Source organism: Branchiostoma lanceolatum (assembly GCF_035083965.1).
Source record: "Branchiostoma lanceolatum isolate klBraLanc5 chromosome 18 unlocalized genomic scaffold, klBraLanc5.hap2 SUPER_18_unloc_1, whole genome shotgun sequence".
In the NCBI taxonomy this organism is placed as follows: domain Eukaryota; kingdom Metazoa; phylum Chordata; class Leptocardii; order Amphioxiformes; family Branchiostomatidae; genus Branchiostoma; species Branchiostoma lanceolatum.
Window position 1 is genome coordinate 233,945 of NW_027100643.1, and position 22,823 is coordinate 256,767.

The 22,823-nt window shown below is 42.9% G+C and overlaps 3 protein-coding genes across 3 annotated transcripts; all 3 read left to right on the plus strand.

Annotated features, from left to right (window-relative positions):
* The first annotated feature begins 871 nt into the window (after positions 1-871).
* LOC136426131 (beta-1,3-glucan-binding protein-like) lies at positions 872-10,501 on the plus strand. Its single transcript, XM_066415023.1, has 15 exons — positions 872-980; positions 1,854-1,919; positions 2,930-3,078; positions 3,516-3,645; positions 4,097-4,224; positions 4,649-4,723; positions 5,212-5,272; positions 5,866-6,040; positions 6,666-6,766; positions 7,419-7,598; positions 7,902-7,979; positions 8,312-8,429; positions 8,803-8,874; positions 9,259-9,391; positions 10,086-10,501. Exons 2-15 carry the CDS (start codon positions 1,859-1,861, stop codon positions 10,299-10,301), a joined length of 1,677 nt encoding a protein of 558 aa, XP_066271120.1. The 5' UTR covers positions 872-980; positions 1,854-1,858; the 3' UTR covers positions 10,302-10,501.
* Positions 10,502-11,537: 1,036 nt separating this feature from the next.
* On the plus strand, positions 11,538-18,607 carry LOC136426132 (protein FAM151A-like). The gene is made up of 13 exons (XM_066415024.1): positions 11,538-11,786; positions 12,219-12,338; positions 12,699-12,897; positions 13,212-13,369; positions 13,982-14,150; positions 14,556-14,667; positions 14,946-15,093; positions 15,254-15,432; positions 16,077-16,662; positions 16,933-17,126; positions 17,441-17,564; positions 17,816-17,934; positions 18,395-18,607. Exons 1-13 carry the CDS (start codon positions 11,648-11,650, stop codon positions 18,605-18,607), a joined length of 2,460 nt encoding a protein of 819 aa, XP_066271121.1. The 5' UTR covers positions 11,538-11,647.
* Positions 18,608-19,190: 583 nt separating this feature from the next.
* Positions 19,191-22,125, plus strand: LOC136426123 (E3 ubiquitin-protein ligase TRIM56-like). Its single transcript, XM_066415012.1, has 4 exons — positions 19,191-20,403; positions 20,986-21,213; positions 21,610-21,846; positions 21,995-22,125. Exons 1-4 carry the CDS (start codon positions 19,254-19,256, stop codon positions 22,093-22,095), a joined length of 1,716 nt encoding a protein of 571 aa, XP_066271109.1. The 5' UTR covers positions 19,191-19,253; the 3' UTR covers positions 22,096-22,125.
* The last annotated feature ends 698 nt before the right edge of the window (positions 22,126-22,823 follow it).

A 22,823-nucleotide genomic window follows, 5' to 3' on the forward strand; every position in this document is an offset into this window, starting at 1 on the left:
CTTAGACACTAAGCTATTTCCACGAACCGCAAACTCTGGAACTCCCTCCCAGCCCATTGCTTTCCCCCCGAAAATAACCTACAATCCTTGAAAACAAACATACACCGCTATCTCTCACTTTAGCTACAGTAGTTCAATTAGTGGCCTTCTACGACCTTGCATTGAGCGAGATCGTTTAAAAAAAGTGGTCATCGTAAGCCTCCCTTTTTTGTAAAATGTAAGATAACAGATACTACCCCCCCAAATCAAGGGAAAATAAGACACAAAAAGCTACACAACTAAAGAAGTGTATCAAATAACAGTTTCGGGGCAAAATTGTTTATAAATGATATCGGTAGACAAATGTAGACACGTTCTCAATAGGGACTAACAGAAATGACACGTTGTCGAAAACGCTAAGTCTGTCAACATTTACAGCTCACTTATATAAATAGTTTTGGCAACCAACCCACCTGTTCAAATGGCGACTGCGATTATAACCTTCCAAATTGTCGGTGTAAGAGATACGGAGAAGGAGGTGCAACCTTTAGCTCTTCCGAACTATATATCAGACATGCGTGGCAGTGGGTTTATATTCAGAGCAATGTTCTAAAGGACGATAAAGATAAACTATACAATCAACAGACAAACAGGTTTTGTTTTACTGAAGGCCAAAAGAAAACAAGGTTCTAAAGCCACTCGAGGTTCTCTGTCAGTCAGTCTGAATGACTATGACTTTAAGTGCGCAAAACAGTCTGGTTGCTCGAGGTTGGAGGCTATATACAAATGATAAGGTAAAATAGATAACTCAAAATGTTCTTTAGGTCGAAATATAACCTTATATGGATATATGTAATTTACGTAAGTTTTATTTATAGCTGGGCAGACGGCGTAGACGGTTCACGTGTGAATGACCCATAATTCATCAGTGTTTCCGTTTTAGGAATATAAATGTCAGGTTGAACATTTATCCCTGTGTCATTGTCGCCGAATCACAAATCGTAAGTACAACAAATTACTGGGCGTATCTAAAGTGTGCATTTGGAAAGACTTGCGAAATGCTTCGTCATTTCTAATACTTTGCTGTGACAGAATGGAAAATCATAACACTTTTCCAAGAAATACGGTTGTAAAGTAAAGTAAATCAAACATTTGTTTCAATATGGTTTGTACTTGTATAACAAATCTCTTAGCGGGCTGTGAAAACGTTGCCGGTTATAGGAGAACTTAAGAGTGCAAAATCGCGTCAAATCATTCTGGAGAAAAAAAAGCCAAAATCATATACACGATATTATTCTTCTTGGTTACGCAGAATATAGCCGTAAGACTACAGAACATCAATCTAAAATTGGAACAACCCATAAGAAGGTTATTGCAGCCACACTACATTCTTGACAATGTGTGAAAAGTTGAGGCTTCCATATCATTGTGCGAGGAGTAATCACAATTGTTAAGCCCCTGTCACACTTGTGCGTATAGCCGTTGCGTGTGAGTTGCGCATTGGCATTTTTTCCATACGCCGCCGTGCGCACAATATGCATATCACATGCATCTCGATCGGTTTGTGTAAGTTTTATGTACGCCGGCATACGCACAATATGGCCCAGCAGCATGATGGTTTTGGGCATGAACGAAATTACGCTTATGCGCAAGTTATACGTTATAAATATGTTTCGATTATTTTGATGTATGTGTTAGGCACATCTAACATGTGAATAACGAAATGTGAGTCACACATTCGTCAAAATAATCGAAAAAATCCACAACTGTTGTGCGTACGGCTGCGTATTGCATTTTGTCCATACGCAACTCACACGCAACGTTTATACGCTCAAGTGTGACAGGGCCCTAACATGCTTTATTTCTATTTGCAGACAAAATGCTGTTGCTGGTAGTTTTGCTCTTCCATGCGGCCTTGTGGTCCACTGGGGAAGCTGTGGGTAAGAAAAAAAAAACATTCGATAAACTTAACCAGGCTCCATTATGCTAATTATAGTTCTTATAACACCACAATACAACAATCATTGTGTAATATTATTCTCCGGTTGAAAATACACAGCTTTCTCCTATTATTGAACATTTCGCGAGAAATTCCACTGCGGCTCGCGAAAAACGTACTTTCTTCGTGAAATAAATTATTGCATTATCTTGCAATTGTATGTAATCACGATGACGAAGCAATCTTTTATCCCCAAAAGTACCTCGGCAAAGCTTCCATAAGCACTTAAACAGTACACGCAAAATAGGTTATGCAAGATCTACATAGTACGTTATCTTGTAAATTCTACAATTCATTGTGTATACACTGTAATATGAACGGAAGCTATAAGGTTATCAATCTATTGACTGTATGTCATGGGAATAGCAACAGTTGGTCTGCGTATGGCAAATGTGGATGACATGCTTATTTTAGCCTTTATGTATCACTAAGGATATGTAATAATTATTCTACTTCATCATTTTTCGCTGAATTCGTCTAGTTTTTTTTCAACAGTGGAGTATCTGAGAGTATGGTATCATCATGATATAGTTTCATTGCCCTAGTTGTATGTACAGGGTGATACGATCATAGAGGGTATCCGATAATTTATCATTCATGTGTCTGTGCGTGCGTGTGTGCGTGCATGTGTGTGTGTGAGACTATGCGTGTGTGTATAATTGTTTGTGTGTGTGTGTGTGTGTGTGACACACAGACACAGAGAGAGAGAGAGAGAGAGAGAGAGAGAGAGAGAGAGAGAGAGAGAGAGAGAGTATGTGTGTGTGTGTGTGTGTGTGTGTGTGTGTGTGTGTGTGTGTGTGTGTGTGTGTGTGTGTGTGCGCGTGCGCGGGGGGGGGGGGCACACACGCAGAGAGAAACAGTGCTTCACTCTCATAGGGTTCACTTCAGTGATCGTTTATAGGAAATTTGTCTATCACTTGTTTCTTACGGTTGTACATGTCTGATTTGTAGGGACCTATCTTGGTTGTTACATCGACGATCCCAATGACCGAGACTTCGCTCATGTGACCACCATGACTTACACCAACGGTTACACCACCTGTAGCCAGTACTGCTCTTCCCGGGGGTACCGATACATCGGAATGCAGTACGCTATCGAGGTACGTATACGGCCACACTGATTTGATGTATATGGATGACGTCCGCGCCAGCATCAATTTTCGAAAAAGATAAAAACCATACTGTGAATCGTACAAAGAAGCTGAACAAGGGCACATAAAAATTCATATGCCGCCCAAGCAGATTAGCAACCATACTATAAATCATACAAAGACGCTGCAAAAGAGCAAATATATGCTGTAAATTGCAACAAAAAACACCGGTAAACGGATACTAATTAGTAAAATTTTTAGTTTGTACACACTATCAAAATTTTTTGTCCATGCACACATTTTCTCAAGGCTAATTTGAAGCACTCCAATACAATCTTGATACAAAACCGTATGCATAACATACCTTAACCTAACCTAAATGATCTTTGAAAGGAATCTGACCGTTAGTTACGAGTTATGCTCAAATTTGTTGCTGTTTTCTCCAGTGCTTCTGTGGCCACAGTTACGGCAAGCACGGCCGGGCCCCGGAGTCGGACTGCTACTACGGCTGTTCCGGTGGGACTGGCGGGCAATGTGGTGGAGACTACAGGAACACTGTCTGGGACCTCGGCACATGTATGTCCATGTATTCATCTAATACTTTTCTTTCCGCATCTATTGTACGAATGGCATATTCTAAGAATTCAGATTAGAAACGCTGTTCAAAATTCGGTACAGATAAATGTCATGAATCAACAAAGACCAAAGTCTAAAGGAGGTCTCACAAAAGGATACGCTCTGGAGACCTGATATCAAAGTGTGGAAAAAAGACGTAGGTAGCTTCTCTTGTGGTATGGGCTGGACACACGTACAACGTGGACACACGTGCGACGATATCCTAGCAATCACGATAGAGTTGGTTCATTTCGAGGTACTATGATGTCCCAAAGAGCTCCCAGTGACTTTTTTTGGGAACTTGTTTAGATGTAAAGGCTACGTTATAACAAGGAATGTAGGGGATTTTTACACGTCAAATAAAATATTGGAGGTAGAGTTTACATGTAACAACGTCTTTCTTGCTCCTCAGCCGGTGGAACTACCGGAACCGGAACCGGAACCGGAAACTCAGATAACTTGGAGCTTGTGTTTGAAGACACCTTCGATACCCTGGACACGACCAAGTGGAGGCCAGAGGTCACCGCAGGGGGTGGTGGGGTAGGTACTCTCGTTCCCATGTTAGGTCGTTGCATCTTTGCTTAGACGATGCTATATGAATGTTCGTAACATGTGCCTCTATATAATCATCAGCAATATGTATCATGAACTAGTACACATATATCTCCGGGTAGCATAGGCTAGGCTTTATTAGACATGTCGTATTGGCCAGCTTCCAGAGAGTTGTTATAGTCTTCACCAAACTGATTTTGGAGCTATGCGTAGTGTTCAAAATACATAGCGATAAGACTGGAAACGTCATTGTCCCGCGAACATGATATTTCTGCAAAAAATTAAAAGGTTACAGGTATATTGATAAGGCAGTATATTTAGAAAGTATGTTAATAAGGCAGAATTATCAGTTACACTGATATGAAAGTTTTGGAGGTTTCCTGAAAGGATAACGTAATGTTGCTCCTCACAGAACGAGGAGTTCCAGTACTACTACGGCCACCCTGACAACCTGTACGTTCAGAACGGGAACCTCTACCTCAAACCGGTAACTATCTTATCTTATTGTAACTAAATCAACTTACATCAAATTCTACGCTGGGTTATCATCATCATCATTACTGTTATAATTGTCATTATCATTTTCGCTATCATCATCATCATCATCATCATCATCATCATCATCATCATTATCATCGTCATTGTTATCCTTATCATCATACTGTTACATTGTAACTTGCAATAAACATGTGGCATTCGCAGGAAAACAGTTACTCAAGCAACTGGATACATTTTGGAAACGGTCAGACGTTTCAGATAGCATCCACTACCTTTCATCAATGACCGTAGACGAGATTTCTAGCTGGGTCACCAGGTTTTAAACAAAAAACTATGAATTAATATGCAAATAAGTTGAAGAGAATTTCTAGAACTTACACTGAGCAGTGGATCGAATGAAACAGAAAGCCACCCCTGAATAGAGATGGAGGACACCACAAATTGTTTACTACATCTGATAATTCTTCTCTCTTACAGACACTCGCTTCAGAACACTACGGCGAGGAATTTCTGACGGAGGGATACATTGACTTCTGGCGTGAGTTATCCAATCACATTCCATCTATATGTCTGTCTATATCTATCTATCTGACCGGTTCACTTTGCACTGCATGCAGCTATATGTAGGTGTCACTGCTAACAATACGGTGGTTACGTTTGGGACTGCATTGTTAGCAGCGACACCTAGCTTCAGTGCAAAGTGAAACAGTCAGTCAGAATTGCCCTTAAGAATACGACAGACGGTCATTGTCATTCAAGTGTGGATGATGTTACAGATCCAGACAGTCATAACGGTCACAATTGAAAAATGGGCCCTGTCGGGAAGTTTACGGGCTGTATTTTTTGCACTTTCGGGCGTTACCCCTACGTGGCCCCGGGGGGAGCCCTGTGGCTAACGGGATATTTTGGGCACGGCCAGAGCCCTGGAGGTTGTTAACATGGAATTAAAATCGACCCGGGACCTGGTAAAAAATAGGCGCCGTGAGCTAATCATGAGAACACTGAGAGGTACCTTCCGGTGTCCGGCAGTTCACCCTGACAATTTTGTGTCTTCGGGGCTCGACCGGGGCTATACCCCCAACGGGCACCGTTGCAAATGTGACCGTAGCATAAGCGGCAATGTTGTTTCAGACGGCTACAACTACATCGGATGTTTCGACGACGGGGGAAACCAGGACCTGACGGAGAATCTGCTGACCGCTGGTGACATGAACCCTGGGAAGTGTGTGACGCACTGCGCAGGACAGGGGTACGAGTACTTCGGACTGAAGGGAACACAATGTCGCTGTGGACACACCTATGGCAGGTAGGGGATAATCTTGAGGACCGTACATATATAACACTTTCGCCTTGTGAATCTTGTTGAACAGTCACTACATTGCAAAGATGGCCAAATTTGGAGCCTCGAACAAAAAATGTAACATCAATTCCATCGTTCGAACCCGGTATTCGAATTTTCAACAGTGGCACAATCAGTGCACGTGAAGCGTGTTCTAATCATTCTATGCTATATGCATGGAAGACCGTGTGATACAAGTAGAATCCCATGTGATAACCCAAAATATCGCCCGGTACGGAACACACGTATCGAACGTTATCCCGGTCCAGGTGTGACATGAATACGTTAATCATACATTATGGAGCAAAGAGCTCCCCTGATTCACAAATAAAGAAATCAAGGTAAGATCTACAAACTTGACAATCAACACATTTATACATTTATATGTGTGTTGATTGTCAAGATGCATGTACATGTGTTGATTGTCAAGTTTGTAGATCTAACCTTGATATAGATATATAAAGAAATTGAAATTATAGAAGATGTCCTTTCCTGGAGTTTTTCTTTAGTTCAAAGAATGTCTTTTTTTGTTGCTACTACGCTGCAATAGTCAATGTTTTTCTCTCACCTATGAAACCCACCGCTCCGCTAGGTTTGGCCGGGCACACAGTCACCATTGCAACACTAACTGTCCTGGAGACAGCGGCAAGGAGTGCGGCGGAGCCGGGTCTTACACGTCCGTCTATGGACAATGTATGTCATCACCCTTCCTGTTATCAGTTAGTGAGGCCACGTTGGTTTGATTTTATGGATGACGTCCGCGAGCGCGTCCATTGTTTGCTATATCATACTCTGTGTTTTTAGTAATTTGTTCAAACTTCCTGACCACTTAGATTTCATAATGACGGCAATATTTATTTTTTCGCACGTTCGCTTCAGTTTTGGGGTTCCCAGAAGATGTCATCCATCTAATCGAATCAATACGGCCTTAGTTAGATCCTTTCCACACTTTCGGTGTGCGGTGCCCATCTCCATTTCTATAACCCTTGGGACACACAGTTTGCAAGCACAACGATAGTAGCCTGGTATCCATCCCTATTATAGCTGCCGAGTTTCTTTCGTCCTCTCAGAGAAGATAGGTACCAGGCTACGACATAGACACTACGGGCACTAGGGTCTAGTCCGCTGGTAGCTGATAGTGCACTAGTGTTCAGCTCCCATACTCTTTCTCATGAGTGCTGTATGAATTGCACAAATGCAATAGACCTTGATCGCTGATACGCAAGGTAACAGTTACCAACTGGATAGAGTTTAGAAACGGTCAGACGTTTGAGATAAGATTGTGTTTTTTGTACATTGTCCTTTCTGTTGGGCTTTTGTGAGAAGTTTGGTCATGTGTCTTCAGCGTATGGAGACTGCACATCAGACTTCCCCCAGGGACGGGCCTGTTTCCTACAGGGTTCCCAAAACGCCCCCCTTCCACCCATCCAGTCCGCCAGGGTCACTACCGTGGAGAGCTTCAGCTTCACGTACGGGAAGGTCGAGGTTTGGGCTAAGCTGCCGACAGGAGACTGGATTTGGCCCGGTGAGAACTTTATCTATTTAGTGTGCTATGCATGTATGAATTGATGAACAGTGACAGGGAATGTCCTAAAGCATAGCTGTTTCCCAAAATATTCCATTTGCAAGTTTAGTGTGCGCCTGCGTAGTGGTGATTTTCGGAAAATCTCGCGAGACGTTGCTGCTTCGAGACCTTGAGCTCCAAAATGGCGACGCCATTGCTTGTTGATGACGTAAGGGTGGTCTCCGATTCTTTTGAATCAAAGATCCTTGTAACCAGGGTTCGATAGAATGTGCTAATTCTCTACTGTTGTTTTTATTTGCTCAGCAATCTGGCTGCTTCCAAGGGATAACGTGTATGGAGGATGGCCGGGTTCGGGTGAAATCGACATCATGGAATCCAGGGGTAAGTTGTACCATTATTCATTGTTGCAAAAAAATAAGCCTATTCGCGGTTCAAACTGCGCATGCGCAGTGAGTCGAATTGTGGGAAATATGTCAAAGAGAAGGCCCCTAAACTGGCAAACATTTCTTGTCTAAACAATGTTTGATACATGTCAAGACATGTTTTGCTTATCTCAGGGACCCTTAACTTTGTAGCATTCCCCACAATACATCTCACCGCGCATGCGCAGTTTAATCATACGTGAAAAGTCAAACATACATTTGCATGTCATCGACACTAAACCAATACGCAAAAAAAATAAAAACATTGCTGTTGTTTTCTTTATTATACAGGAAACCGGAACCTGTACGGATCCTGGGGCGGATCCATCGGAGTTGACGACATGGGGTCCACTCTGCACTGGGGACCGAGATGGCCCTACAACGGCTACCAGCAGACAACCGGCTCAAAGTACTACCCTTGTGTATAGTCTGTAGTGTAGCTTACGCGAAGTTCATATCCGTGATAAAGCGTTGAGAAAATTTTTCTTAATGTCCATATAATGGTCTGGCCGTGAATGAGACACAGGTGGCTGTTGCGAAGGGTTAGTCCTGCTGAAGAGGCAATACAGAATGTAAGACTGGAACATACGTAAGAGATTTAGGTACTACACACATACACACAAACACTCACACGCACACACAAACACACACATAGAGTAAGAAAATAAGATTGTATAGATATACATAAGTTCCTATGTACTCGTGGTTATCTTGGAGAAGAGCTTGATTGTTCTAAATTGCCAAATGTCCTAAAATGCTAAATGATGTACTTCAACTTACAGGCACGCCAATTCTGGTACTTATGGGACTGACTTCCACAAGTGGGTTCTGACTTGGACGGACTCCTATCTCAAGTGAGAATACTTAATGATGTTTCCCTTGTACAGTCTAGTCTTTACCATTGCACCATGCGATAAATATAAAAAGATAAAATATTGAACATATACGCAGCAAAGAATCGCACGTATTCTAAGTCCGTGTGCGTGTGCGCTTATACATGATTATTGCTCGATTGGACCTGCATAAATGTCTAAATGTGCTTGAAACTAAATAATGACTTTGATATTTGCTTAGGGTCTTAGCCCCTCCGATTTCCCCAGCGAAATGTCTAAGTGCATGTATTGAAAACTAAATGATGAATTTGAGGTATACCTAGGGTTGAGGTCGATGATTTTTGGCCCCTCCGTTTTCTAAATGTGCTTGAAACTAAATGGTGACTTTGATTATGTCCTTATTAGGGTTGAAGTTGATGATCAAGAAGTCTTGATGGTCTCTCCTCCGACTAACTTCTGGGATATGGGCAACTTCGGCCTGCCGTCTTACGAGAACCCGTGGGCTGGAGGCGGCAAGATGACGCCATTCGACCGAGAGGTAGATTATCTTTACTGTTCACTCTTTTAGTGCCTAGTGGCACATAGGTCATCAAATTTCTTTGCTGTTTCAGTAGCGGTGTACGTTTATGAAGGTTAGACATCCAGGTAAACAATATGTTAAGGCAATTCAAACTCTACAACTGGATAAAATTCGGACTTAACTCCGGACGTTTCGAGTGACATCGGCATCAATCTTTTTCAGCGTCACTAAAATGAACTGGCAAAACGAATACAATGCTAGTATTTGAACATGTCAAGGACACTAACTTGTAAGAAACGTATGGAAATGTCAATAAAATGTAAATCATGTTAGGATAGCAGTAGCAGGGTATATTTCTACGGGAAGGGGTTGCTAGCCGTTCCCCTTTAACGTGCTCGAGGCACCTCCTGGGACATGTACACGGGACCCCCATTTTATGTCCCATCCGAAAGACAGTCGTTCACATTTCCGAGTACGCATGTACAGCGACATAAATTGTGGATAATATTTCAAAGGTGAAGGCCCCTGAGACAAAAACAAAACACGTCTTGACATCGCTATGCACGAGACAATGGTCGAGACGAGAACTGTTTACAAGTTAGAGGCTTTCATCTTTGAGATATTACCCACAATTCCTGTCGCTATTCATGCGTACTCGGAAATGTGAACGACCTTATTAAGTATTAACTGTTATCTTGCGTTCTCTTTCTAGTTCTATCTGATCTTCAATGTCGCCGTTGGCGGGACCAACTACTACTTCCCGGACGACGCCAACAACCAGCCGTACCCGAAACCCTGGAGCAACAACAACTCCCGTGAGGGCGCCATGAGGGACTTCTGGAACGCCAAGAACCAGTGGTACCCCACCTGGAACGGTGATGACGTCGCCATGCAGATCCAGTCCATCAAAGTCTGGAAATTCGTCTAAAACGTCTCGCGAGATTTTGCAAACTCTCGTGAGATCACACGAGATCAATATTCTCTCACGTGACCATGCCAAGCAAGGCCATTAAACTTGTGCACAATATCGATTTTATTGCTTCTGTCTCAGAGCAACAAAAATGGTAACTTGGTCAAATCAGTGTAATAAAATGGATTGATAAAGACATCAATCTATACAATAATGGCCTTTACATTTGCTATTTCTAGAATAGTTTTAATAGTTTTGTACTGTAAACTGAGACGTGATGAACTGATCGCTTTAGATATTTCAAAGATGGCCCACTTTGTAGGCAAATATGATGCATTTTCAATCGTAAACCAGTCCAGTGGGTTAATTTTCATGTGACCTTTGCCACGAGGAGTTCATCAAGGTCAGTGACCGTAAGAGCAGTAAAACATCCATTCAGGCAGAACAGATAGATTGTCTGACTTCCTATCGCCATCGTGAGACGTAACAGCTTTGGCTTCCAAAAATATTACCTGGAGCTTTCATAAATTGGGTGAGTCCAGGCGTGTATATTGATATCAGATTATACATCAACACGAAGCTAGTGTGTTAACGCCGAAGGGCGGTCATACCAGCTATATAAATACAGATACAGTGCCTCTAAGCCGAAAGCATGCCCCCCTCCCCACAATGTTGGTGAGTCCCAGCTATACAGTGGCTTCTCCATGGATGCCCCCTCGTCGGTCAAGGATAGTGCTGTGTCAAGGCTCAGTATATTGCCGCAGGCGCGGCAGCATGTACCGGCCTCACCTCGGCACGCTTCCCATAGGTCAAAGGGCATCAGACGACTGTAAACATTCACATGTGCGAATGGCTCAGAACCCGAATGGTTTATTGATGGGGTCATTGATTAACGATCAAAAAAGGAATTATCAATCAATCAATGAATACATGACTACTTTTATCTAACGTGTACCTTTATCCTTTATCTATCTATGCTCGATTGCTCATGTCGGTTAACGTGACAGCAGTTTATCAAAGAGGTCAAGTTATCATAATCGAAAGGACAGCCGATTGGGCAATGAAATCTGTGTCTTAATAACTTCATCTTGCGAAGTTGCAAACTTAGAGTAGGGACAGAATGTTGAAGCAATAAAATTCACTGTCTCAGGCTTTTATACCCCACGCAAACCTCAGTTCTGGTTCGTCCCTAAGCATGACGTCAAGCCGTGAATCATTAACAGAGTTAGTGAGCTGGATTCGTGCCAGGGCCTGAGTTCCCACCATCGATGGCCTTGGTGCTTGTAGAGTCATTTATAACTGTGTGTCAAAGGTTGCCAAGACGTTCCGATAGTTACGTGGTGTAACAGTCCCTACAAAACAAAATGGAGGTCGAGCAAGGTAAGAGGAAGAGGCACCAGAAGAAGGTGACGAGATACGTGACGATAGCTGCTGTTGTCGGTGTGGTGCTGGTGGCGGCCATTGCTCTGTTGGTGTACTTTCTGGTACCCACCGTTACGATCGGTAAGGCTGTAAGCTAGTAGTAGACTGTCGGCTTGAGTTGAAAACGTTTCTTGCAATTGTGGGTTCTTGTCAAAGGATTAGCTACAAGTGGCAAAGCAAAGATAGCAATGAAGATAGTCAATACAGTACTGAAGAGAAAAAGTGGCTCAGGTGCTCATAGAGTTTTGATCAGTTTTGATTGGTCGGTTCAAAACAACTCTGTAAGCGGGGTCAAGCTGTCATCGCCAAATCTTTCAAGGCCATTTGAGCTTGCTTTAAATTTGCACTCGTGTGTAAATACTCGCCTGAATTTGTTGCTTGTGGCTGCCTTTTTTGCTCTTAAGGTAGGTCCTAGAATAATACAATTTTACTCGATGCTGAATCAATGTAATCATTCTACAGAATTCATGAAAAAACATATGTAGAGGAAATTTATTACTTCTTTTCTCTCAGACGAGTTCCCAACTGACGCCACTCTTTTGGACTACTTCAAGTTTGACAGACAGGACGCAATGCAGGTCACGTGGTCGCACGGAGCCAATAGCAAGGCTCAGTTGGCAGAGGCATTAGCAAGTAAGTAAACACTTGTACTTGACCCTGGACTCTTTGAGTCGTAGCCAACAGCCCCTCTAATTTTTACAGAATAGCCAACTTGTAAACCTATTTCTTATACCAACCTGCCATCCAACCTACCTACCAGACAAACAAACAAACAAACTAACAAACTATCTAACAAACAGACAAACTAGCTAATTAACAAACAGACAAGGACACAGAGAAACAAACAACCAACCAGCCAACCAACATAAACCAACGAAACAAAGAACAAACCAACAAACCATTGCATATCTAATATATGTCTTTATCGTATAGCTACTAGTATATTTCATCGAGATCTTTTTCTCAGCTCAATGATTTTACCCTCCCCCTCAGGTGACGTACACATGCTAGAGGCAGACATCTTGTTACGTGGACAAGGTACGCCTGCGCAGACGGACATTCCCGTTATGGCGCACCCTCCCCAGACGGACAGTGACAACACGTTTGAAGAATGGCTGGACGCTGCACTCGAGTCCAGCAAGGGACTTAAGTTAGACTTCAAGAGCATTGGAGCGGTGGCTCCCTCCCTAAGGTGAGTGATGTGAAATATTGATTCGTAGATAGTTTCACCAATTGAACATAGTTTTCTCATGTAATCAACCTTATTTTTTGTCTACAAACGTTACAACAAACATATCATTAATTTCTGGGCGCCTAACCTTCACAAACGAATTTTAACATTCGCAAGATAACAGTTACTCATGCAACTGGACAGTTTTGTAATTTTTACAATAATCCAGTTGCTTCAGTAACTGTTATCTTGCGTATCTTATTACCTTGATGGCTAACCCTCATCGACGAATTACAATATTGTACGATAGACTGAATGTCGTTGAATTACTACAGGGTTTTGAGGTCCAGTCGGGTAAACCGTCCCGTCTGGCTGAACGCGGACATCCTGCCCGGCCCGAACACCGCAAACCCGGGCGTCGACGCGCGAGACTTCCTCGATACGGTCAACCGGATTTTCCCAGAATGCACTCTTTCTCTTGGATGGACAACAGGTGGTTTTTAGAACTTGTGAGAATTGCGAAAGTTGCTCTACTCTCTGTTGTATCAATAAAGCTTCTTGGTGTTAGGCATTATTGTTTTCAGAATAGGGAAGATACGTGTAAACTAGGTTTATTTCGGGTGCCGATCCGAGTATTTTGTACACGTATTTGATCCCCCCCCCCTTTCACTTCTTCGATACGGTCAACCGAATTTTCCATGAATGCACTCTGTCCCTTGGATGGACAACAGGTGACTTTTAGAACTTGTGAGACTGGTAGCAGCCTCACAGTTGTGCTCTTGGTTCCAGTTAGTTGGTAGCTGGGAACCTCCGGTTCAAATCTTGGGAAGGATATCTCGGTTGGAGCTGTACCCGTTTGTTCGGAAGGACGTAAAATGTGGGTCCTGAGTTCCAGGAGGTACCTCGAGCACATTAAAGGGGAAATCAAGCTATGATCTCCAAAAAGCTCATGGCGTCGGACGGGGTCATTGTTACTTTCATTTCACCCCTCCCCCTTCTAATCTTTAAAATGACCCTGCAGCCTTCGATTCCCATGATGCACACGAAATTACCTACAATGCATCTGTAAGCTGACCCCATGACTCAACCGTGTTTTACGTTTAAGGATTCTACTACGACCGAGAAAACGTGGGCTACACGCGGCGTATGGTGGAAGAGATGCACTCCTACTGCAAGGAACTGTCACAACCCGTGACGTTTCCCATCAGAAACTCTCTACTCAGTCTGCCTGGGACCATGGAGAACCTGAAGTGGTTGTTGAGTCAGTCTGAAAGGTCAGAGTTCACAGATATTTATATTTATTTCATTGCCGTTGTTGTTGTTGTTAGCCTGTACCAAGCTCCAGACTTGACTAGAAATTGGCCGAATAGATAATATGCCAAACAGACAGACACACACACATAGACATACACAAATGCACAAAGACACACACACGCACAAACACATGTATCTACGAACACATTGTACGCGCACACACACACACACACACACACACACACACACACACACACACACACACACACACACACATGCACACACACACTGACACACACACACATGTACACGTACACACACACGCGCACCCCTACACACACACAGTTGATGAGCGGATACAATAATATTCCGTGTTCGCAACCTTTCTGATTGGGTAACGCTTGATTTCTTCTCCTCATTTTCAGATATACCATCACCGTGTGGACGTCAGTATTCGACGTACACAGAATATACGACCTTGTGAGATGTCGCAATGCTTTCTCGCACATGCGAGTTTACTACGATCTTCCGAAGCAGGTATGTTTATACTTAACACAACGTTTTAGTCATAAAAGACAGACCGGCAGAGAGTAGGAAAGTAGGAAGGAAAGAGGGCGATAAAGAAAAGAAATATGAGAGAAGCCAATTTTATAACCGTTGCCTTATAGATATACGATACACATATGGCCTCACAGTACTCTGTGTCAACCGAAACCTTACATTATTTGCATTACTTGCTTTCTTCAAGAACGTACTCGAGAAAAATACGATTAGACAAAAATTATGACACGTACGTTTTCTTGTTCTCATTACAGCAAGAAGATGATTTCCTTCAGGCTATGCAACGTCACGAGTCAAAGGTCAACCCTCTGTCCTTCTTCCCCCTGGAACGACGAGATGCTCTACTTCTCACGTGGTCTCACGAGACCAACTCCCGAGAAAAACTGACTGAAGCCTTGCAACGTAAGTGTCGATGAATCTAACCGCTCACACAAACACACACACACACACATAACCCACACACACATATAACATGTGCATATACATACAAATTTTCCAACTTCAATGCATATACCTCAATGATAAAAGAAACTGCTAAAATGGAATCTCGCATGATTTGCAGGGAAGTCAAACATCATCGAGTCAGACGTCGTGCTAGGAGACCAGAACCAACCAATCATGGCGAAGCCCACCGATACTGATTATGACATCACGTTCGAAGAGTGGCTGTCCGCCATCATGGCGGCTGACCATGACGTGGGGATGAAGCTGACCTTTCACACTACAGAGGCTGTCATACCGGTACTAACTTTTTTTAATGATAAGATTCAATAAGACTCATCAAGAGAGTGGTGTTGCCATCGTTTGAAAGAGATAAGTGATGATGCAGCATAGTTCTGTGTGAGAGATAAGGTCACAGCGGTGTTAATTCCTTCCAAGATAACCCAAAATTAGCGCTCTGATAAACCCAGGTTCAATGAAGATTGTAAATCAGCAGTTCAAAGTGTATCATATACAGAAATGGCGCATCTAGATGGAGCTCTAACATACAGTTATGATTAATGGAAACTGTCTTCCAGTTGTCCTTAGTTCCCGTTTCACACATTTTTGTATGCCCGTCGGGTCGTCTAATGACGTAAACTAGAAATTATTTTTCTCGGGAACAACTGGCAACTGGTCAGTTCCTGAAATGTGGATCATCTAAAGGACCCCAATAAATGTACCAGACATACTTTGTCCTTTGCAAAAAAATTAATAACATATTGAAGTCATCAATGACTTAACATGAAAGGTCATCTGTGTTGGCCAATGACATCACGAATAAAAACTCAAATTTCAATACTAACACTTGTAAGAAGTCCTTACATCTTCCAAGCATTGGTCTTGTAAAGTTCAGTCTTTGGTCATAATGTATCCAATATCATGTCTTCATTGCACTTCCACAGACAATGACAATACTGCGTCAAAACATGTCCAAGATTGACTTTCCTGTGATCATCAATGCGGATGTCTTGGCTCCAAGCTACGACTCCGGACAACCACTTGATCCAGACATGATCTTCAAGCCTACTTATGAGCTGTACCCCAATGGCGTCACCACTTCCATTCAGTTCAAAGGAATAACACGTGCGGGTGGAATCACGCGAGAGCTGGCGAGAAATGCACACGCGCTTGCGCAGAGGCTAAGTAGCCCCGTGACCTTCACGATCCCCGCCGCCGTCGCCATGACGTCATGGCCGAACGTAAAATGGCTGCTCGAACAGTCTGACACCTACACGTTGACACTTACGAAAGGAAAAATAAGTATCGATCCTATTGATCTCTTCACGATTCGGAACGATTTCGATTGGGGTAGGATTTTGTACGACATTACAACCGAGAAGGCAACACTGTTGGCGCGGATGACTGAAACTGGAGGCAGTTTGGTTAATTTTTTCCAGGCCAGCTACAAAATCTATGGACGGGATGCCCTATCCGTCACATGGGCGCACGGCGTAAACTCTAGAGAGGCCGTTGAAGATGCCATGGGAGGTTGGTTCCGTTTAGAAAAAAAAAAATATCAAAATATAATACAAAACACCATGCATGACACCATCAAAATAGTTTAATTACAAGTTATAAGCTCAACATTAGAATAGATCTTTAATTTTGTTATTTCATAGAATTCAAACAAGTAACATCCTTTTAGCTCAATCTATCGGTGTAAAACTTGCACTTTTTGCACTTATATGAATAGCGAGCAGTTCAGGGATCTTCATCTTTTGACATGTACGACTAACAGGTGTTTCCCCCTGCATGTAGCCTATCGTGAGATCACCATGCTCGAGGCTGACGTTGATATCCTGTCTGACAACGTTCCCGTCATGTCCAACGATGCGACAGTCGCCGGAAGTGACGTCATGACTTTAGAAGAGTGGCTGGACATTGCAAAACTGAGGAAACAGGGTATCATGCTGGAGTTCCACAGTGTCAACTCGGTAGTTCCTGCTCTGGAGGTAAATGCTCATCTACCACTTAAGATACATGAAATTAACTACTCTTCTTGTACAGTGATAACGTAAAATGTCCCTACATACTTTTTTACAAAATGGAAGGCAGAAAAATTCAGAGTTGCTCAGACAATAATGTTATGTATGTTAATGAAGGTTAGACATCCACAAGATACACAAGATAACAGTTCGACTGCAGATCTTGCTCAGTCACTGACCTAAAGGCAGTTTCTTGAGTAATTGTTATCTTGTACATATTCATTTCAAGTCAATTTTGAGCCCTACTCCACAACTTTTTATCATCTTTGTATCATAAATAGATTTTCCAAAGACGCCATGGAGACCTAAGAGGCCCTGTCATGTTGAAGGCAAAGATTCCTGGCCTTTTCAGCAAGGAGACATTCATCGATCCTATTGTTGATATGTTTCCTCACGTTTCGATAGGTAGGAACTTTGAAGTCACTTTCAGTTCGCGTTGAATTTGTAGCCTAGGATTTAACACATTGGCAATAATCCATCAGAAATAGATGTATTAATCCATTAATAACAGTTGACTTTGAATAAAATTAAGTCTTTTTTTATTTTGCAAACATTGCATTCTAAAACTAGTATAAAATTGTCCTTTAATTTCTCTTCCAATTGATGATTAAGGCTTCCAAATTAACTAATTTGGACGATATTTTGTTTTTCTTCAGTTTTTGCGATGAGACCAGCGAGCCCGTCAGAGGGTTACTCTCGTGCCCAGGTTGAGGAAATATCCCGGATGTGTGCTAACCTGACACAGGTCATGACGTTCAGCGTGGACGCAAGACATGTGAGTCGTTAATTGTTTCTTCGACGCACGCATTAGTTATGTAAGGATGAGGCAGGCAGGTATCGTTCCTTTATCCATCGTGGCCAAAAACTGCAGTCTTTTTCAGAATCTCCAAAACTGCAGTCTTCCTCATCCCAAAAAGGGCATTCTTCCTCAGAATCCCCAAAACTGCAGTTTTCCTCAGAATGCCCAAAAGTGCAATCTTAGTTCCACAAAATCCCCCAAGAGGCAGTCTTCATCAGAATCCAAGTGACCAGACACGTGACGCCAGCAATTATTTATAAGTGCCAGTAAGTTTATATCGCCCGCCGTCTCGGCTGAGTGATGGTTGGTCACTTGGAATACTGCAGTGGGCCAGTTGAGAATTCGATACACTATTTTTTGCGTTTGATCAGAGCTTTAACTCTGTATAACTCTGTTCTATGATCTTGAATTGATATCTTATTTTGAATTCAAACAGGTCCATGGATCGTGGGACAACCTGAGCTGGCTACTCGGCCAGTCTCCGCTCTACCACCTGTACATCTGGGCGGGCTGGCCGGAACCGGAAACGTACAGCGCTGACGTCACAGACCTCATGTTCGTCAGGAACAACTTCGATCACAGCCGGGTGTTCTATGACCTCATCCCACGGGTCATGGAAGAGTTTAACATGGCTCTGGAAGAGACTTAATTTACGACGGGCAATGATGCACTATAAAAACTATGTTTTTTGTAGTTTTGAATGTTAGCCATTTTATTTTTATGGAGGCTAGTCATTTTATTTGCCATTTGCTGAGGAATTACACTTTGTAAGATTTGAAATTTAAAAATAAAACGTTTCAATATGTCTTTTATATCAAAGAATGTTGACTTAAACTGAGTGAAAGAAGGAATGAATGAGTGAATGAATGGATGGGTGGATGGATGCATGGATGGTTGGGTGATTAGATGAAATGATAGCTGCAGTATTCAAGAATTGATGACGTAGATTTTTTTCTTGAAAATGAAGAAAAGGTCGAAGTTGGGATGGAAAAATGTGGGCAGTCAGTCAAGCTCTAGAAAGAAGAAATTGATTTTGAAATTGCATATCGGGTGACTCAACGTTTGTTTGATATCGAAGATCAAAATTCTGGTAGGAATGGCTTAAACGCTCCAAAATCAATCTAATTCTTAATTTCATACCTATTAGTGTGGACGCATAATTATGTATTCTGCCTTCCCATAATCCTTTGGAACAAAAAATTACGTGCGCCACCCGAAACTTTGGTTGGAGACCAACTAACGTTTATGACCTTTGAACTTTCGGTCATACTTTTCCAAACGCACTTCCTGAAGTCATGGCGTCCGCTCTGATCAAGGAAATCAGTGACGACTTCCTTGCATGCCAGATATGTCTCGAGACATTCCGTCAACCCAAGAGCTTGGAATGTCTGCATTCATTCTGCGAGGAGTGTCTAAAAGTATACGGCAAGAAGGCAGGAAGTAAGCTACCCTGTCCAACATGCCGACGTGAGACCCCCCTCCCAAGCGATGGCGTACGAGGTTTGAAGACCAACTTCTTTCTCATAAATCTCGTGGACACCGTCGGAGCACGCAACAAGGTCGTGAAGGGGGCAGAGAAGATTCCGTGCGACAGTTGTAGCAGCGGTGCCCCAGCTACTTCGCGATGTGTCAACTGTGCGGACTTCTTATGTCAAAAGTGCGTCCAAATCCACCGAGATCTCAAAGTGTTCCGGGGCCATGTTGTCGCCAGTTTCGCTGATCTCCAGTCGGGAAGGTTCGACATTTCCCCCGCGGAAAGCCCGAGGAACGAGCCTACTTGTGACAGACATACCGGTGAGAAGATGAGGTTTTACTGCAAGACTTGCCAAGAGGCTATTTGTCACAACTGCACGGTGTTGGACCACCCGAAACCGGAACACGCGATTCGAGACATCCACAGCGTGGCGCTCGAACAAAGGGAGATCATGAGCGCCCTGCAAGTCACCGCCGAGACGAAACTCGCAGAGCTAGAGCAGACATCGAAATCTCTGGACTCTGAGTTGAAGCATTTAGAGAAAAGGCAAGACATGCGTCTTCAGGAACTGAAGAAAAAAGTGAGCGGTCTTACCAGCGCGATAGAGAAGCTTGGAAAGCAATGCGAAGAAACGATACAGAAGGAGTTTGTTCTTAACGAGAAAACAAGCGTTGCCAGGAGACAAGAAATCGAGATGGCGAAGTGCAGACTTGAGAGTACCCGAGAGTTCGTCGCGAACATTTTATCGCACGGTTCCGACGCTGAGATTGCAGCAACATTCAAGCAAGTTGAAGACTCGATAGTCGAACTGACTTCAAGTACAAGGTCGTGTAGGACGGAGGAGGACCAAGACATGGCTGCAAAGAGCGTGGACTACGGAGCGTCGCCAACTTTTCAGCTCTTTAAAAAGATGAAGGAAATGATCACAGAGGAACAACGCAGCATACCCACCCAGGCGTGGGGAGAAACAAGTAAGGAAAGAGCTCTTGGAGGAACAGAAAGATCATGTTTAGCTTTGGTAGTTTATATGGACAACCTTTTTTTAATTATATCCGATAAGAGCCAGGGAATCTGAATGCAGCAGAAAAGTCTTTTTAAGAAACTAGAGATTTTTTACCTCCGTCAATGCGGTTATCATTCGGTGCTGTTTCTCTCTGTATCTCTCACTCTCTGTCCGCCTCTGTCTCCCTCTATCTCTCTCTTTTTCTCTCTGTGTCTCTTCTCTGTCTGTCCCTCTCTCTCTCTCTCTGCCTGTCTCTGTGTCAGTCGGTCTGCCTGTCTGTCTCTGTCTCTATCTCTATCTTTCTGTCTGTCTCTTTCTCCCCCTGTAGTTAGATACTTATTGGTTATGATTCCGGTACAGCTATCAATGGTATGTCCGAAGTTTTTATCCCAATCTGTTTATGATTAGATGTTAGGCTCTAAACTGAAAAATACCATCATGCGCAACAAGTTACTTGCTCGTATCATTCATGATGTAAACACCTCTGTAGAGTAGTGAGAACTACGCATAACATCATCGTTGATTTTTGCCATTCTCTTGCACTCGCTAGTGGAATCCTGCGGCGCGCATGCTCAGCCCGTGACGTCACCACAGGGCGTCCCCAACCGCCCGTGGGACCCGTCCCGAATCGTTCTGAAAGGAGTCCCCAAACACGTCACAGAAGATGAGCTGTGTTTGAATCTTACGACCCTTGGCATTACTGACGTAAAGCCCCGCTCCATTGTGTACGGAAGTCGACAGGGAACTGTGATGGTGGAATGTTCTGACGTCATATCCGGTAAGACTTCCCTTGCATCTCATATCCCGACCGGTGATATGTTTGGTGCCGCGGTGCATTATTGGAATATGCAAGTCCTCCTCTGCTAAGTGCATCTCTATTGTTAAAGATAGAATAGAATGATCTAATTGAATATTATATACACATGTATTGAAACAGTGACCTATTATTTTCATCACCTCATATAGATATGCTTTAACTTTTTCAAATTCTCATAGAAACGTTGGCTTAGCTAATGCTTCACTTTGAATCAACACTATGTATGATGCTCTAACAAAGATCAACATAAATTAACTTGCATGTACTTACGATTCCATTCCATTTTTATTCAGACTTAAACATCTGTTGCAAATAGACAAGGCCAAATCTGTAATTTTGGTGACTTTATATTCACAGACCTTGACGGAAAACTGAGAGCTATCCACCGCACAAAGTTCTTTGGTTCAAAGGTAACGACCGAGAAAGTGCTGGTCTGCGACTGCGTAGAAGTCCACAATCTCCCGCCACACGCCAACAACCAATCACTGTTCACCTACTTCAACAAGCAGCGGCGGAGTGGAGGAGGCGGCGTCATAGAGGTCAAAGTTGATGAGGACAAGAGGACCGCGTTGGTCTCGTTCCAGAATTACAAAGGTCAAATGTTTTCTTTTGTTTGATCTTAGTCATTTAGTACGTGCAATAATTGTCATCTTGGTTCGAAATTGCTATCTTAACTGCATGTCGTTGCCCATTAAGCATTGGTGTGTTTTGAACTGAAACGTTTGTTTTTGTTTATTTGCAGTTGTTGAGCGTGTTCTCGATCGTCGCCACGTGATGGGCAAAGTCGAGCTTGTAGTGAAGCCCTTCTACCCCTGCCTTGGGCAGACTGCTTCCAATGCCTAATTGATGACAATAAAAACAAAACAAAACTTTTATTATGCACGCCATCATACCCTTGTCTATCTACACGGATGGGAGACATATTGTTTTTGCTGTTTTTTTCTTCTTCTTCCTCTTCTTCTCAAAACAAATCGGGTCAGTGACCTAAACCAGACGTCTGTCACCATGGTTACTGGTAAATTAGCAGACATCCTGCGGTGTTAGATTTCGTAATGTAGTTAGTGGCAGGACAGAGCTGGAGGGGCTGGTCAGTTTATATATGAATGCGCCTGAGTAAGAATAAACAGAGCAGTAGTTTGTTAAGCTGGACCATGTGAAGGTAAACATTATGTGTTTGCTTGCAAATGATACCTTTCTAGTTCTTATCTTATTTGATAAAGCACAGATACATTACAGTAGGTAGGTATGGCGTGACAAGAAGAAAGTGCGGGAGAGAAAAGTGTTCTGGATATGAAATGAATTTACAGTTACAAATTTATGTGGTCTTTCTTGTGTGTTTTGTCAATTACATTGCTAGTCAAATTTGTTTTTTTCTGCTTTGTATGCATGCATTCTGTCTATTTGTCAGCATAGCCAAAAAGCGCACAAGGCATTGCACAACTTCTTTCGACTTGTAAACGAAACGTTGACAAACTTGTTTCTTCAAGCAACGTTCGAAAAAACCCCTCCAGAATCACATATCTGGTAAACACTGAAAAGGTTGAATGTGACAACAGACGGTCTCACAGCAC

Bases quoted from the DNA above. Each gene is read 5' to 3' on its own strand.
- LOC136426131 (XM_066415023.1), top strand. From the start codon at position 1,859: ATGCTGTTGCTGGTAGTTTTGCTCTTCCATGCGGCCTTGTGGTCCACT. The intron at 4,225-4,648 runs GTAGGTACTCTC...TGCTCCTCACAG, and splicing joins TCACCGCAGGGGGTGGTGGG to AACGAGGAGTTCCAGTACTA. The intron at 4,724-5,211 runs GTAACTATCTTA...TCTCTCTTACAG, and splicing joins GGAACCTCTACCTCAAACCG to ACACTCGCTTCAGAACACTA.
- LOC136426132 (XM_066415024.1), top strand. From the start codon at position 11,648: ATGGAGGTCGAGCAAGGTAAGAGGAAGAGGCACCAGAAGAAGGTGACG. The intron at 12,339-12,698 runs GTAAGTAAACAC...CCTCCCCCTCAG, and splicing joins GTTGGCAGAGGCATTAGCAA to GTGACGTACACATGCTAGAG. The intron at 15,433-16,076 runs GTACTAACTTTT...GCACTTCCACAG, and splicing joins CTACAGAGGCTGTCATACCG to ACAATGACAATACTGCGTCA.
- LOC136426123 (XM_066415012.1), top strand. From the start codon at position 19,254: ATGGCGTCCGCTCTGATCAAGGAAATCAGTGACGACTTCCTTGCATGC. The intron at 20,404-20,985 runs GTAAGGAAAGAG...TGCACTCGCTAG, and splicing joins CCAGGCGTGGGGAGAAACAA to TGGAATCCTGCGGCGCGCAT. The intron at 21,214-21,609 runs GTAAGACTTCCC...TTATATTCACAG, and splicing joins ATGTTCTGACGTCATATCCG to ACCTTGACGGAAAACTGAGA.